At 51.6% G+C, this 14379-nt stretch overlaps 1 protein-coding gene across 2 annotated transcripts; it reads left to right on the forward strand.

The window, feature by feature from the left end:
- Nucleotides 1-9594: 9594 nt before the first annotated feature.
- Nucleotides 9595-13440, forward strand: Fkbp11 (FKBP prolyl isomerase 11). Of its 2 annotated transcripts, XM_028891893.2 has the most exons (6): nucleotides 9621-9881; nucleotides 10094-10159; nucleotides 10610-10697; nucleotides 10962-10995; nucleotides 11333-11403; nucleotides 13204-13440. In XM_028891893.2, the coding sequence occupies exons 1-6, from the start codon at nucleotides 9750-9752 to the stop codon at nucleotides 13419-13421; spliced, it is 609 nt and encodes a 202-aa protein (XP_028747726.1). In that variant the 5' UTR covers nucleotides 9621-9749; the 3' UTR covers nucleotides 13422-13440. The 2 variants fall into 2 exon arrangements, with proteins under 2 accessions (XP_028747727.1, XP_028747726.1); XM_028891894.2 differs by lacking the exon at nucleotides 10094-10159 and having other exon boundaries at nucleotides 9595-9881.
- The last annotated feature ends 939 nt before the right edge of the window (nucleotides 13441-14379 follow it).

The following is a 14379-nucleotide window of genomic DNA, read 5'->3' on the forward strand; positions in this document are numbered from 1 at the left end:
GTTCTTTCTCTGCAGAGGAAGGGTGGGAGGACATGCTTCAGTGGGTGGAGAGAAGTCATGGAGGAGCTCAGGGTGTCGGGAACACTGATTGTGAGCCTTCTCCCTGCCACCCCCGGACAGAAGTCTCAGTCAAGCACCAGGTGTGAGGGCTGTGTGACTGACGAACTTCTGAAGGGCTCAACCCTGAAGGTAGCTGGGTTTACCACCTGTTGATAGACTTAGGGCCGCATTTCTCAGCCTGTAGGTCGAGACCCCTTTGGGAGTTGAGTGACTTTCACAGGGGTCACATAGCAGGTATCCTGCATATCAGATATTGTCATTCATAACAGTAGCAAAATTACAGATCCGGAGTAGCAACAAAATAATGTGAAGGTTGTGGTTCCCACAGCATGAGGAATTGTATTAAAGGGTCCCAGCCTCAGGAGGTTGGGACCCTCTGCTCTAGGCACTAAAGCTCTTGCAGGGTCTGAACATGGCCCTTACTTCCTCTGGCCCTAGGTCTTTCCAACCCTGCGAATGAGGGGACCGTAGCCTGCGTGTGGCCACCCTGTGCATGGGTTGGCGTCTCCCCGCCCGTGTAGGCCTGGATTTGGGGAGTGAGAACGCAAAGAGCACAGCTGGGCAGATAGACCGCGGTCTGTTCAATGCAGTGGTCCGTCCAGCTGCCCGTGTTTGGGGTGCGTGGTTTCCCGTCGTCATCAGTGCGCCCTCATCCGGGACTCCACAGGGGTCCTGAGGGATGCATCTTCTCTGGGAAGCTCACATTCCCGCTCCTCCACTCCTTCCCTCTCTGCTGCTGCCACTGCCCAACTCCGCAGAGAAAAGGGGTGATGAGCAGGGAAGTCCACCCCCCCCACCCCCCACACCCAAGCTCCTTGCTTCAGTGCTGAGTTTGAGTCCCACATACTACTGTGAAGTTTTCATTGTCACTCAGTTTCCTCTCCGTTTCTTTCTGGCTAGTTCTCCCTTCAGCCTTTCTCCTGCCATTGAGTCAGCGCCCTCAGGAACAGTGCTTTTCACCCATGTCTGGCTTCCAAACCACTGAGCCATACGACCCCTCACCAACCCTCTGTCTTCAAGTATTACTTCCTTTCCTTCCTCCAGGCTCCCTCAGCTCATAAGTTAGGAACATCGTTCTCAAGTGCTTTCCTTATTTATTAATAAATAGATCACTTTCTGAACTCCTTTTTCTTCCCCCCCCCCCCTTTTTTTTTTTTTTTTTGGTTTTCCGAGACGTTTCTCTGTGTAGCTTTGCGCCTTTCCTGGAACTTGCTTTGGAGACCAGGCTGGCCTCGAACTCACAGAGATCCACCTGGCTCTGCCTCCCGAGTGCTGGGATTAAAGGCATGCGCCACCACTGCCCGGCTTCTTTTCCTTTTTTACTTTAATTTTGTTTTGAGACAGGGTTTCTCTGTGTAGCCCTGGCTTTCCTGGAACTTGCTCTGTAGATCAGGCTGGCCTCACAGTGATCACCTGCCTCTGCCTCCCGAGTGTTGGGATTAAAATCGAGTGTCGCCCCTGTGTGGCTTGCTGACCTCACACTTGTAAACATCCTCCTGCCTTTGTTTCCCAAGTGCTGGATTGCAGGTGTGAGCCTATGAGCCTGGCCTCAGCCTTTTCCTAAGACAGCAATAGAGGCCGGGTGTGGTAGTGCCCGCCTGTAACCCGCTCTCAAGCAGAGCAGGGAGATCTCCGACAGTTGGAGGCCAGCCTGATCCGGGTTTGTCTTTTCCTCCCTCTCCCCACAGAACAGTAAACACTCACAAGCAATTGAGTTGATGGCAGGCTGGTGACACCAGAACAAGCTGGAGCAGCGGGTGACTGGTTCTTCCCTGTCCCTTAGTCACTCGAGGTAGAGGAGCCCTCTGTGGCTCTTGTCCAAACCTGTCAGCCTTGAGGGGATGCAGGATGAGGGAGGGAACCTGACGGTAAGTCTGGGTACCACAGGGCGAATAGCCTCCCATGGCTTGTGTGTCGCGATTTGACAAAGGACCCACATCCAAGTGATTGGCTTCAGCATGATCTGGGTAAGGCAGCTTCCAAAATGAACTTGGAGGAAGCGGGCTTAGATGAGCCTAGGTGCAAGGAAAGGCAAAACCGTCCCCTTCACAGGAGTGTGTTTCCTGTCCTTGAGTGTAGTGTGAGTTTCTCAAGGCCCCGGCATCTGACCTCCAGTCAAGCATGTGTATGCAATTAGAATAGAACATGAGCAGAAATGTAGTGCTTCCTCTGTATTTGGGCATTTGTTTAGGATGGGTTATACCACTGTGTTAGGGGGAGCTGGGCATCCACTTCAGGATGCTCTGGAATCTTGAAATCTTGGGAATGGCTGAGGAGGATGCTCCTTCTTTCCTGCTGGTCAGTATAGGGAGTGATGTCCCTCAGCAGGCTATTAACACTAAGCACCGTCTTGGTTCACTCTAACCCAAGATCTGGAGAGCTCACTGGTCACTGGGAAGGGTGGAATCCAAATACTTTCCTTTGCAGGTTTCTCTGATTGGGTTTCCTGACCCCAGTTGCTGGAATGGGTAGGAATGACCCTGGATTCTTGAGAAAGGTGCAGAGGGTTAGGGCCAAGGAAGTGGGAGCCCTGAGCATGGTCACGTGAGCAAAGTCGGTGAGGGCAGTGAGGGTCCGGAAGTGAGGAAGCTGAATCAGGACAGTTGAATGTCAAAGCTGGAGGTGAGCCCGGTGGTGGTGGTGGTGGTGGTGGTGGTGGTGGTGGTGGTGGTGGTGGTGGTGGTGGTGGTGGTGGTGGTGATGGTGGTGCACACCTTTAATCCCAGCACTCGGGAAGCAGAGCCAGCCTGGGCTACAGAGTGAGTTCCAGGAAAGGCTCCAAAGCAACACAGAGAAACCCTGTCTCAAAAAAACAAACAAACAAAACAAAAAAAGTTAGAAGGTGAGCATCTGCTTGTGTGTGTGTCACTCTGCCGTCCGCTGTAGGGAGCGTCTGGGCTTCAGTTAGACTTGGGTATGGAAGTGGAGAGGATACTGAAGGAAAGACTGCTGTGCCCTGTGCAGAGAGCTGAGTGGTTCTCCACAGGCTTCCTCCCACTCACCGCCTCACAGGCCACCTCCTGAGAGCTGCCTGGCAGTCAGACAAGACGGGAGCTTTGGACTAAAACTTTGACCTGTGCCTCCTCCCTCCACTCCTCCAGTCTGTACAGATCACTTGCTTGGAGGCCCTGGGCTTGATCCCTGGTCCTGCATACACAAAACCCAGCTGTCTTGGCAGGGGCCATCCTAGGACAGTTGACTACTACAGAGGGGTAGAAGGCTGAGCATGTGGCTCTGGTTTCTAAACATGGCACAGAAGACCCCTACTGCTACGGATTCTAGATGAAAGGGGAGTGCTCTGTGTGCTACATCTTGTATGGATGGAGCGACCATGTTCTTGGATAGAGCAGCTGCAGGATTTGGGCTCTGACTTCCTCATTCCTGGATGATTGAGCATGTAAGCCACACCTAAAGGGGGCCAGTGGAGTGTATGCTTCATATGTTCGAGGCTCTGGGTTCCATCCACAGTACCAGAAAAACAAAGTAAGTCCTTAATTCAGTCCCCAGCAGCAGAGGGGGTTATGGGAAGCAGTGCCCGGCTCACACCTGGCTGCGGTGTGGGTGTGGGTGTGGGTGAACTGAGTGCCCAGCAGCAGAGGGGGTTGTGGGAAGCAGTGCCTGGCTCACACCTGGCAGCTGTGGGTGAACTGACCGGACGGACACTTACTTGCAAGGCTCAGGCATTTCTGGATGTGGTTGTCCACTTGTGTCTGCCTTTCTCAGAACCACAATTCAGGTTCCTTCCCAGTCTAATGGAAACGATTCTTCCCTGACCCTGGCTGGGGCCTTTCAGTCAGTTGCCCTCAGAGGGTAGGGTCTCATTTGTGGCCCTGCTGGCCTGGAACCTGCTACCTAGCATGTCTGCCTGTGCTGGAGATTAAAGGCACACCACCTGGCCAAGCCCATCAGTGGGGCTACTGTTGGAGATGACCTTACCCTCTTCTTCCCACTACTGCCTTCCCTTACCCTACCCACTTCCCTCCAGTCATGTGCCCTACAGAGCCTCAGAACCTAGACAGCCATTGGTCTACCTGTGTGCTACCGCTTGTATGTGCTGCGCAGGACAGCTGTGCTCGCACTCCGAGTCCCCACCTTCCACACTCCAGGTCCCCTGCACCAGCCCCCAGTTTCCCTCCACTTGCCTCTCTACTTTGGCTTCAGCCGCACTGGCCCAGGCATTCCCTCCGGACATCTGGCTCTTGGCCTTTAGCGCTCTTTTCTCCCTCGTTGAAAAATCCACAGTAGGGCTGGGGATGTGGCAGGTGGTAGGGTGCTTGCTGAGTGTGCAGGGGCCTGGGTTGCTGCCCTAGCGCTGCATAAAAACAGATGGTGTAATCTCAGTGCTTGTGACAGCAAGAGGAGCTGAGTTCAAGGTCAGCCTTGGCTACATAACAAGTTTGAGGCCAACCTGGGCAACATGAGACAAAGGCAAAACAAGTACTCCTTTCAGATGCAGCTCGAGTCTCAGACTTGACTCAACTTCCACAGAGTTCATGGCCTTTACAGTCTTTTTACTCTCCTGCCAGGGCTCCATTGGCTCACTCATGAAACACCCTCTACACAGTTTTGTACACAAGCAGTTCTCAACCTGTGGGTCGTGACCCTTGGGGGTCGCGTATCAGATTTATCCTGTATACCAGATACTAACTACAGTTAATGGAGTAGCCATGAAATAATTTGGAGGTTGGGGTCACCAAAGCATGAGGAACTGTATTAAAAGGTTGCAGTGTTAGGAAGGTTGAGAAACACTGGTTCTTACTGATTCAGATCTTGTTCACTCCCATATTTTTATAACAAGCAGTTGTTCCTGTCAGTGATCCTGACAACGCAAGTGTGCACAGATGTTAGGCGGACATTCTGTAGAACCGCCTACCACACCTGCTTCTGCATTCTTCCCACTCCCACCCGAAAGCCTGACCAGCCTCAGCCATTGGGTGCATCCTTCGGGTTCCTTTGATTTTTATTTTTTAAGAGACAGGGTCTCAGCCAGTGGAGTGGCGTGTGACTTTAATTCCAGCACTCAGGAGGCAGAGGCAGGTGGATCTCTGTGAGTTTGAGGCCAGCCTGGTATACATAGCTGGAGCTCCCATCCCCCTCATAGACCCTGTCAAAGCAAAACCACCAGAACTGACATTGCCTCTTGGCAGGGCAAAGGTCAACAGTGAAGCGCTGAGAGCTCTTAACAGTTGTCAGGCTCACACTTCCTGTCTGAAAATGGGTGGACAGGGAGACAGGGCCTTGTGTATCCCAGGCTGACCTATGAACTCATGTAGCTGAGGATGACTTGGACTCCTAATCCTGCCTCCACCTCCCAAGTACTGGCATTACGGATGGATGCCACCAAGCACAGTTACTGCAGAGCTGTGCATTACAGATGTGTGCCACCAAGCACAGTTAATGCACAGCTGTGCATTATGGATGGATGCCACCAAGCACAGTTAATGCAAGGCTGTGATTGAACCCAAGGTTTTATGCATGCCAAGCAAACACTACAGAGCTGCATCCCCAGCCCCCAATCCAGCCCTTGCACTTTTTCTGAATATATGGTGAAGAGTTACAATATGAGTTCACATCATTTGTATTAATTTACTTCTTAAATTGAAGCATATACATTTGTCTTAGAGATTTTCAAAGTATAGTTGGATATTTCAACGGTTTCTCATTTAATAGTTTAACAGTTTATTAAAAATAAAACATTTGGGGCTGGAGAGATGGCTCAGAAGTTAAGAGCACTGCTTGCTCTTCCAAAGGTCCAGAGTTCAATTCCCAGCAACCACATGGTGGCTCACAACCATCTGTAATGAGATCTGGTGCCCTCTTCTGGCCTGTGGGGATATGTACAGACAGAACAATGTATATATAATAAATAAATCTTTAAAAAAATAATAAAATAAAATAAAACATTCAAAACTGAGCTAGTGAGAAGTTCTACAGGAAAAGACACCTGCCACCAAGCCAGACTACCTGAGTTCTGTGTGGGATCCCGTGTAGTGGAACAGCTCTCCCAAGCTGTCTTCTGATGCCACATACACCATGGCACACACCTGCCTGTAAACACATGGGACAAGTAATTCTCCACACATACCGTGGCACATGCCTGTCTGTAAGTCCATGCCATAAATAATTTTAAAAAAGGGTTTAAGGCAACGTTGCTTTGGCACCGGTACAGGCTGTAAGAGACCCTGTTTGGAAAGTGAAAACGTTTGTCCAGTATCATGCAGCTGGTACCTAGGGGGCTTTAGGCATATCATGCTTGGTCCTTGTCATCGGTGTGCTGGCTCTTTGAGGGAAATGGGAGAGAGAAACAAGGCATGTACAATAACAAAGGGAAAAGAGAGTAGATGTATGCTTCATTCAGATGTGGGGGAACGTCACTGTTAGCTAGGAGAATTAGGGCTTGAAAAGAGTTAAACATCCTGAAGGGTACAGAACAGGGGATCATAGAGCTGAGAACACATGGTAGGCTCATCTGAAGCCAGACTAGTCCAGCAGCAGGGAACTCGGATGCAGTTAATACACATGAAGTATTTACGTGTCGGGCATGAACACTGAACACACAAAAATGCGAGGCACAAAGCTCTGTCTCTTGGCTTGCTCTCTTCAGAGTCAAGAGTGGGTGGACACACCTATTATCTCAGCACTTAGGAGTCTGAGGCATGATGATCCCAAGTTCAAAGCTTGCTCTGTAGACCAAGCTAGCCTCCAACTCAGAGATCTGCCTGCCCTCGCCTCCCAACAGCTGGGATTAAAGGCGTGCACTACCAATCAACAGGCCTGGACTTCTTAAAAAGAGAAAGGCCTTCAATTTAATAAATGACCAATTCGGGAAAGGAGAGCTGGGTGGAAAGCTTTTAACTGGCGTGTCAGAGTCAGTTTTGTTCACGGCAGTGTGGAACTATGTAAGCTTTTGGTGACATGGTAGGTGACGTGAGTGCATGAAGCAATGTACAGAATGATATAAAGAGGGAAGCTTTGGGGTGCGGCTTACCTTTAAAAGACAAAAATAGGATGGAACTCTCCATCAAGAGGGGTTTGGTGGTAGGTGATCCAGGACTAGCACGGTGGGTCTCGACTTACCAAAGACTTAGATCCATCTTTGCGCTTCACCATCTGGACCCTGCCTTCCATCGTCATGATCCAGTGTGATGATGGCTACAGCCTAACTCATCCTGTGTACTTTCTAGGCACAGAGAGGAGGGCGGAAGGCCAATGGGGAGAGGAGGAGAGCTTGAACTGACCTGGTTCCTAGCATCGGTGCCTTTAGAGGAGTCTAAAACTGCTTTTCAGATTTACGTCTTCTTAACCACTACCGTGTCCAGTTTCCAAGAGAGACTTTGAAGTGTAGTTTTGTATTTGCCCAAATATCTATTCATATAGTGAGATACACAGAACTTTTTCTCAGTGCTGGGGATTAAAGTCCAGACAAGCATTCTATGGCTGAGCTATATCCTAGCCACATGCACATACATTTGGTAGGTTTTAAAAATGCATACATCCATGTAATCCCATATCCTCAATTATAGAGCATTCCCTCAACCCCAGAAATTCCTGCTGTCTGTCGTTTTGAGTAATTTCTGAGAAAGGGTTTTATGTGAACTGGGATTATAGGTGTGCATCACCATACCCCACTGTCCAATGAGGGTTCTGGTATTTTATTGTTTAAGATAGTTTGACTATGTAGTCCTAGGTGATCTGAAATACAGAAATTTTGTCTGCCTCTGTTTCCTGAGTGTTGGGATTAAAGGTGTGCACCACCACACCTGGCTGGCCGTGAGTTATTTTTTTAGAAGATTTATTTGTACTTATGTGTATGTATGTATGTATATCTGTATGCCACATGTTTGGGTATCTGTGGAGGCCAGATGAGGGTGTTGGGGGCCCTGCAGTTATAGGCATTTTTGAGCCATCTGATGTAGGTTCAGGGAATTGAACTCTGGTCCTCTGGGAGAACAGCAAGTGCTCTGAAGCACTAGTATCTAGCCCCTGACAATGAGTTGGTTGGTTTTTGTTGTTGTTTTTAAATCCTAGGTTAGGGACATCAGCTCAGTGGTGCGTGTCTGGACTGGATCCTCAGTACCACAAAATAGAAAATGAGAACTTAATTAGAGTGGTTGTTCTTAGAAATGGAGGTAGTGGGGAGGCTGGGAAGAAGAACCCAGAGGAGGCTGGTTAGACATGTGAGATCAAAGAAGTCTCAGTGTGATAGAGGAGAGCCACCAGAAAGGTCAGAGCAGGAAGGGCAGGGTGTTTCATATGAGAGCAAGTGTGTGTTGGGGGTGTGTAAGCTGAGGTGCTGGCCAGACAGGTGGAGTTGTGTCTAAGAATAATATCCGTGCTAAAGAGGACCATGAACCAGGGCTGGAGAGATGGCTCAGTGGTTGGAAGAACTGGCTGCTCCTCCAGAGGACCTGGGTTCAATTCCCAGCACCCACATGGCAGCTCACAACTGTCTGTAACTCCTGTTCCAGGGGGTCTGACACCCTCACACAGACATACATGCAGGCAGAACACCAATGTACATAAAATACAAATAAATAAATTATAAAAAAGTGACCATGAACCAAGAAACTGCCTAAGAGTATATGGTATGGAACGACCCCATGACAGCCTTTGAGTGACCAGGAACCGGGATCTAGGGACCACAGCTTAGGTTTTCAGGAAGGGTTCAAGTCATGAAAAGGGAAACTGGTAAGACCACCTAAAATTACTTGAAACCCTTCTAAACACGGAAGTCCTTGCACAAACACAAGACCATTGTACATTCTGCTGTTGTGAAAAGGGTATTGAGGGAAACCAGGAAAGAAAAGGTCAGTGACTGATCCCTTTTACAGGAAGAAACCCTGGGGGGGAGGGGGGCAGAGCAGCCGCCAACCTTGCTAGTCGTAACCGAGGGAAGAGCGATCAGGAGAGGTGAAGAGTTGGCTGTCTTGGACATCTGCCTCTGCCAGCTTAGTGGGAGGGAACATGTCTTAGAAGAAAGAACAGAGCCTGGCAGTGGTGGTGCACACCTTTAATCCCAGCACACGGGAGGCAGAGGCAGGTGGATCTCTGTGAGTTCGAGGCCAGACTGGGCTACAGAGTGAATTCTAGGAAAGGCCCCAAAGCTACACAGAGAAACTGTCTGGAAAACCAAAAGAAGGAGGATGAAGAGGAGAAGGAGGAGGAGGAGGAAGAAGACGAAGAAGAAGAAGAAGAAGAAGAAGAAGAAGAAGAAGAAGAAGAAGAAGAAGAAGAAGAAGAAGAAGAAGAAGAAAGAAGAGAGGACAAATGCATTTTTGTGCTTGAATCCTGTCTCTCACCAGTTAGCATGATGACCCTAGGCAAGTGCCTTAGCTGTAAAATGGCAACAGTTGTGCCTCCCGTGATTCGAAGGTTAGAGACTAACGCCCCCATTACAGTGGGTAATGGCAAATAGGTGCTATCACATGGCCCAACCCTCGTCATGGGACCGAACGGCTAACGGATGGGTCAGAATCCTCGACCTGGGATCACAGGGTAGGGAATGAATGCTGCAGATTCTTCCCTCCAGGAGGTGGGGACAAGGTGGAGGGCGGGCCGCAGGAGGAGGAGCTCACTCCTTGCGACCCGCCCACACCAGTCTGGCCTGGAGCTGAGGCAACGCGTCCTGGTCGCCTGCATCCGAACAGCTTGCCTGCCCTGGTGCCCCGGTGCTCCGACCTCGTCCGGTCATGTCCCTGCGCCCCTTGCTCTGCCCGCTCCGACTGCTGCTGCTGCTGCCGCTGCTCAGTGGGGCGGTGTGCCGGGCTGAGGCTGGGCCAGAAACCGAAAGTCCCGTCCGGACCCTCCAAGTGGAGACCCTGGTGAGGACACTGTCGCGCCCCCTCCCCCTCCCCCACGCCGCCGCCGCCACCCTTTAAGGCCAGGGATCGTGGGGGGAGCATGGGGCCCGAAGGAACCTGCGAACGCACAGGAGAGGAAGAGCTGGCACTGAGTTGGGGGAGAAGGTGCTGGGTCTCGATGTAGCAACAGGGTCTTAGGAGGAGCAGCCTTGACCCTTGGAGTCTGCTCATAGGTACAGCCCCCTGAGTCGTGTACGGAATCCGCTGCCTTGGGAGACACGCTCCACATACACTACACGGTGAGGGGCCTGGGGGGCCGGGGCGTGGTCTGGGAGGGGGCGGTGCCCGAACGAAACACGTCAGCTTTGGCTTGGACACGTGGCAAGCTGTGCGAGAGCACTGAATCCCTAGCTAGGGTCGGCTAGCACGTGGGGACGGGAGTGGGGGTATTCTCTCGTCTGCTCCTTCCTCCGCCCTGCTTTCCCGCCAGTTTCTCTCCGGCACTGAGAAATGAAGGGTGGAGAGATCTCCAAGAAGCGTCAGCCCTTTGGGGCTTCCTGTTCCTTTTTGCCCCACGGGGGTGGGGGTGGGAGACAGGGACGGTGCAAGGCTGTGCCGAGGGTTGCTGCCATCCCTCTGGGCGGTCCCAGTGCGTGTGTGTGTGTGTGTGTGTGTGTGTGTGTGTGTGTGTGTGTGTGTCCCGTCTGGTGGGAGGAAAGGTGGCGTTAGTTCTTCCTCTTTGTCTTCAGGGCAGCTTGGTAGATGGACGCATTATTGACACCTCTCTGACCAGAGATCCTCTGGTTATAGAACTTGGCCAAAAGCAGGTGATTCCAGGTATGTGACCTGTGCCTTTTGTCCTCTCCCTAACCTAAGCCCTGGCTCAGTGTCTTGGACGTCTAAGTTATGCTGGAAAGGCTCCTAGAAGGAGTAAGACCCTAAGGATCTTTGGCTACCTCGGGTTCTAATTCTTTTCTTGTCCCACACATCGCTGGGGGCTGAGTTTGAGAAGCGGAGCAAAGCTCACTTGTCAAGGTCGATGGGGAGCCTTTGATTTCCCTCCTGGGCGGTGTGTAGCTCAGTTCTGTCTTCTTCCTCAAGGTCTGGAGCAGAGCCTTCTGGACATGTGTGTGGGGTGAGTATCTGGACAGGGGCGGCCCTGACCTCCCCTTTGCCTGGGTGGCCGTTTTCTCCGCCACTCCACATCTCCAGTAGGCAGGACCCTGAAGGATAAAGGGCCCCTGCCTTCATACTGGAAAGGTGAGGGCATCCAAAGCAGAGGGCACCTCTCTGGCTGTCGGTTTTTTGGGGGGAGTTGAGGTGTGTAGGGTTATTGGTACCTTGGCTGGTCAACCTGTTAGGTGGGGGAAATTCACGTTTGGTGTCACTGAGGTGGGAGGTGCTTCTGGTGGCGCTGGGCCCGGGCTGCCAGCTCACCTCTCTGCCGCCTGGCACTCATTCCTTTCCCTCAGAGAGAAGCGAAGAGCCGTCATTCCTTCTCACCTGGCCTATGGAAAGCGAGGGTACCCGCCATCTATCCCAGGTAACTGACTAGGTCTATTCTCCCACCCCTCAAAGCAGAGCCACACACTCTGCCCTGTCTAGAACTTGAGAAAGTCCAGATCAAGTCTGAGGAAAGGAGTAGCTGGGCCCCTCCTTCTGGCCCACCCTTTTTCTCCAGTGGAGACTGCAGACAACCTGTTAGGGCCACCTGGCTCGGCGTGAGCAGCTGGTGACTTTTGACACCTGCTCAAGCTGCGTGGGTCTTGCTGGCTACACTCCTTATCTCAGAGCACTAAAGTAACTCAGAACAAACCAACAGGCAACTGCAAGAGCCCTCACATGGAGCTGGTAGGGAGGGAACCCCATGACCGGTTCCTAGGGTTCACCTTCACACACTACTGCTGATGCCTATTCTGAAGGACAGAGACTGGACAGATTTCCCAAGATGGGCATCTCTTTGCTATTGGGTAAAATGTGATCTACTCCACAGAGGTCTGGCAACGTGATATATTGTAGGGAGCCCTGAGAAGAGGGTGGGGAGGGCCCAGCAAAACCTCTCTCATCAAGTGGGCGTGGTGGTGCACTTGGAGGCAGAGGCAGGTGGATCTCTGTGAGTTCGAGGCCAGCCTGGTCTACAGAGTGAGGCCCTGTCTCTGCCCATCCCAGTGCTCCTCATTGGCTTGTATTTGAAGCTGTTTGACCCTGCCCATCACTTCCTTCAGTGCGTCTCTTGTTTCCCAGCCCTTTCCTGAAAATCCTCTCACAGTTGTGCTGTATGTGCTCACTGGTGGGTGGACTTTTGAGGATATCTGCTTTTATTCCAGTTAATATAGCCCTACAAAATTCTATCCCTGTGGCTGTTTAGAAATGGGGTCCGTTTGGTACAGAGGATTCTCACACAATTAAATGCTCACTTGTGGGGCCAGACAGATGGCTCAGTGGTTAAGAGCACTGGCTGCTCTTGAGGACCCAGGTTCAGTTCCCAGCACCCACGTGGTGGCTCACCACCATTTGTAACTCCAGTTCCTGGGGGAATCGGACACCCTCTCCTTACTCCAAGGACACCAAGCATGCACTTGGTGCGTCAGGCAAAACACTTAAAATAAAAATAAACAAATCTTTAAATAAATGCTCACTTGTAAATATGGAAGAGCCTGCATGTTTCCCATCCACAGATTTCCTGTGCTGTCAAAGATCTGGCCTTGATTCCAAGCCACGTGTTTAGTTGTAGTTAAGATGGACACATGTGTCCTTAGCCTGCTCCTAACCCTCTTCCGCCTTTCCCGAGGGAGCCCTACCCCACAGTTCAAATGGCCAGAATCACAGTTATTTTCTGCGGACTACCTGGGTTTATTCCTCATTCAGAGCTCTGGATAAATCACAGCAGTTCTACCCCGCCTACCCCAGAGCCTCTCCAGGGGGTGCAGGGGTGCAGCTTCTGACCCCCACCCCTCCCCCAGAACCTCTCCAGCGGGTGCAGGGGTGCAGCTTCTGACCCTCACCCCTGCCCCAGAGCCTCTCCAGCAGGTGCAGGGGTGCAGCTTCTGACCCCCACCCCTGCCCCAGAACCTCTCCAGGGGGTGCAGGGGTGCAGCTTCTGACCCCCACCCCTCCCCCAGAGCCTCTCCAGAGCATGCAGGGGTGCAGCTTCTGACCCCCACCCCTGCCCCAGAGCCTCTCCAGGGGTGCAGGGGTGCAGCTTCTGACCCCCACCCCTCCCCCAGAGCCTCTCCAGAGCATGCAGGGGTGCAGCTTCTGACCCCCACCCCTGCCCCAGAGCCTCTCCAGCGGGTGCAGGGGTGCAGCTTCTGACCCCCACCCCTCCCCTCTGCCTTTCTAGCCGATGCCGTGGTGCAGTATGATGTGGAGCTGATTGCATTGATTCGAGCCAACTACTGGCAAAAGCTGCTGAAGGGCATTTTGCCCCTGGTGGGCATGGCTATGGTGCCAGCCCTCCTGGGCCTGATTGGGTATCACTTATACAGAAAGGCCAGCAGACCCAAGGTCTCCAAAAAGAAGCTGAAAGAAGAGAAGCGGAACAAGAGTAAAAAGAAATAAATAGTGATCGTTAAGAAAACTCTGTAGTCCTCGATTGATACCACTGCCCCCTTTTTCTTTTAGTGGTTTGTTGTTTACTTATTATTGTGTGTGTGCACTGGTTTGAATGTGGAATCGGAGGGCACTGTGAAGCTGGCCCTCTCCCTCCACCTGAAGGCGGCTTCTAGAGATTGAACTGAGCTCACCGACTTCAGAAACAAGTGCTCTTACCTTCTGAGCCATCTCTCTGGTTCCCCTTTTCTTCGAAGACGGGGTCGGTCTTGCATTTGTAGCCCAAGCTGGCCTCAGACCCGTGAGCCTCCTGGCTGGGCCACAAATACGGATGTGTACCAACACACCTGCACACCCGATGCTTTCAGGCTGCTGTTCTTGGGTAGAAAACAGCACCGTGAAGCTGGATCGTGCCTGTGGCTGAGGGGCTGGAGGCCTTGGAGCATACATCTTCCCTTGGCCTGCTCTCGCTGTCCTAATTTATCCCCGGAAACTGGTCTTGAACCTGCCTTGGGTCTTTGGGGTATCTTTGGCTCCCTTGGTGCGGTGATGCTGAGGAGGAAACATAATTCACCTCCTAGTAGGCGCCTAGGCATTCTCTCCCTGGACCAGAATGTCCCTTGTATCCTTGAAGATGGCAAAGAAAATAAAGCTTTTACAAGGGCTGAGAATAAGGCTCAGTTGGTAGAATGCTTGTCTAGAATGCAAAAAAACCCTGAGATCAGTCCACAGCACCAACAAAACTGATGTTGTGGTACTCAGCTGTAATCCCAGAGGAGGCAGGAGCATCAGAGGTTCAGGGTCAACCTCAGCTACACAGGGAGTTTGAGGCCTACATGAAACCCATTTTTTTGTTTTTTGTTTTGTTGTTGTTTAAGAAACATAACTTTTTAAGAATAATTTATTGGAGCTGGAGAGATGGCTCAGTGCTTAAGAACACTGACTGCTCTTCCAGAGGACCCAGGTT

The sequence above is a fragment of the Peromyscus leucopus genome, chromosome 20 (genome assembly GCF_004664715.2).
Source record: "Peromyscus leucopus breed LL Stock chromosome 20, UCI_PerLeu_2.1, whole genome shotgun sequence".
Taxonomy (NCBI): domain Eukaryota; kingdom Metazoa; phylum Chordata; class Mammalia; order Rodentia; family Cricetidae; genus Peromyscus; species Peromyscus leucopus.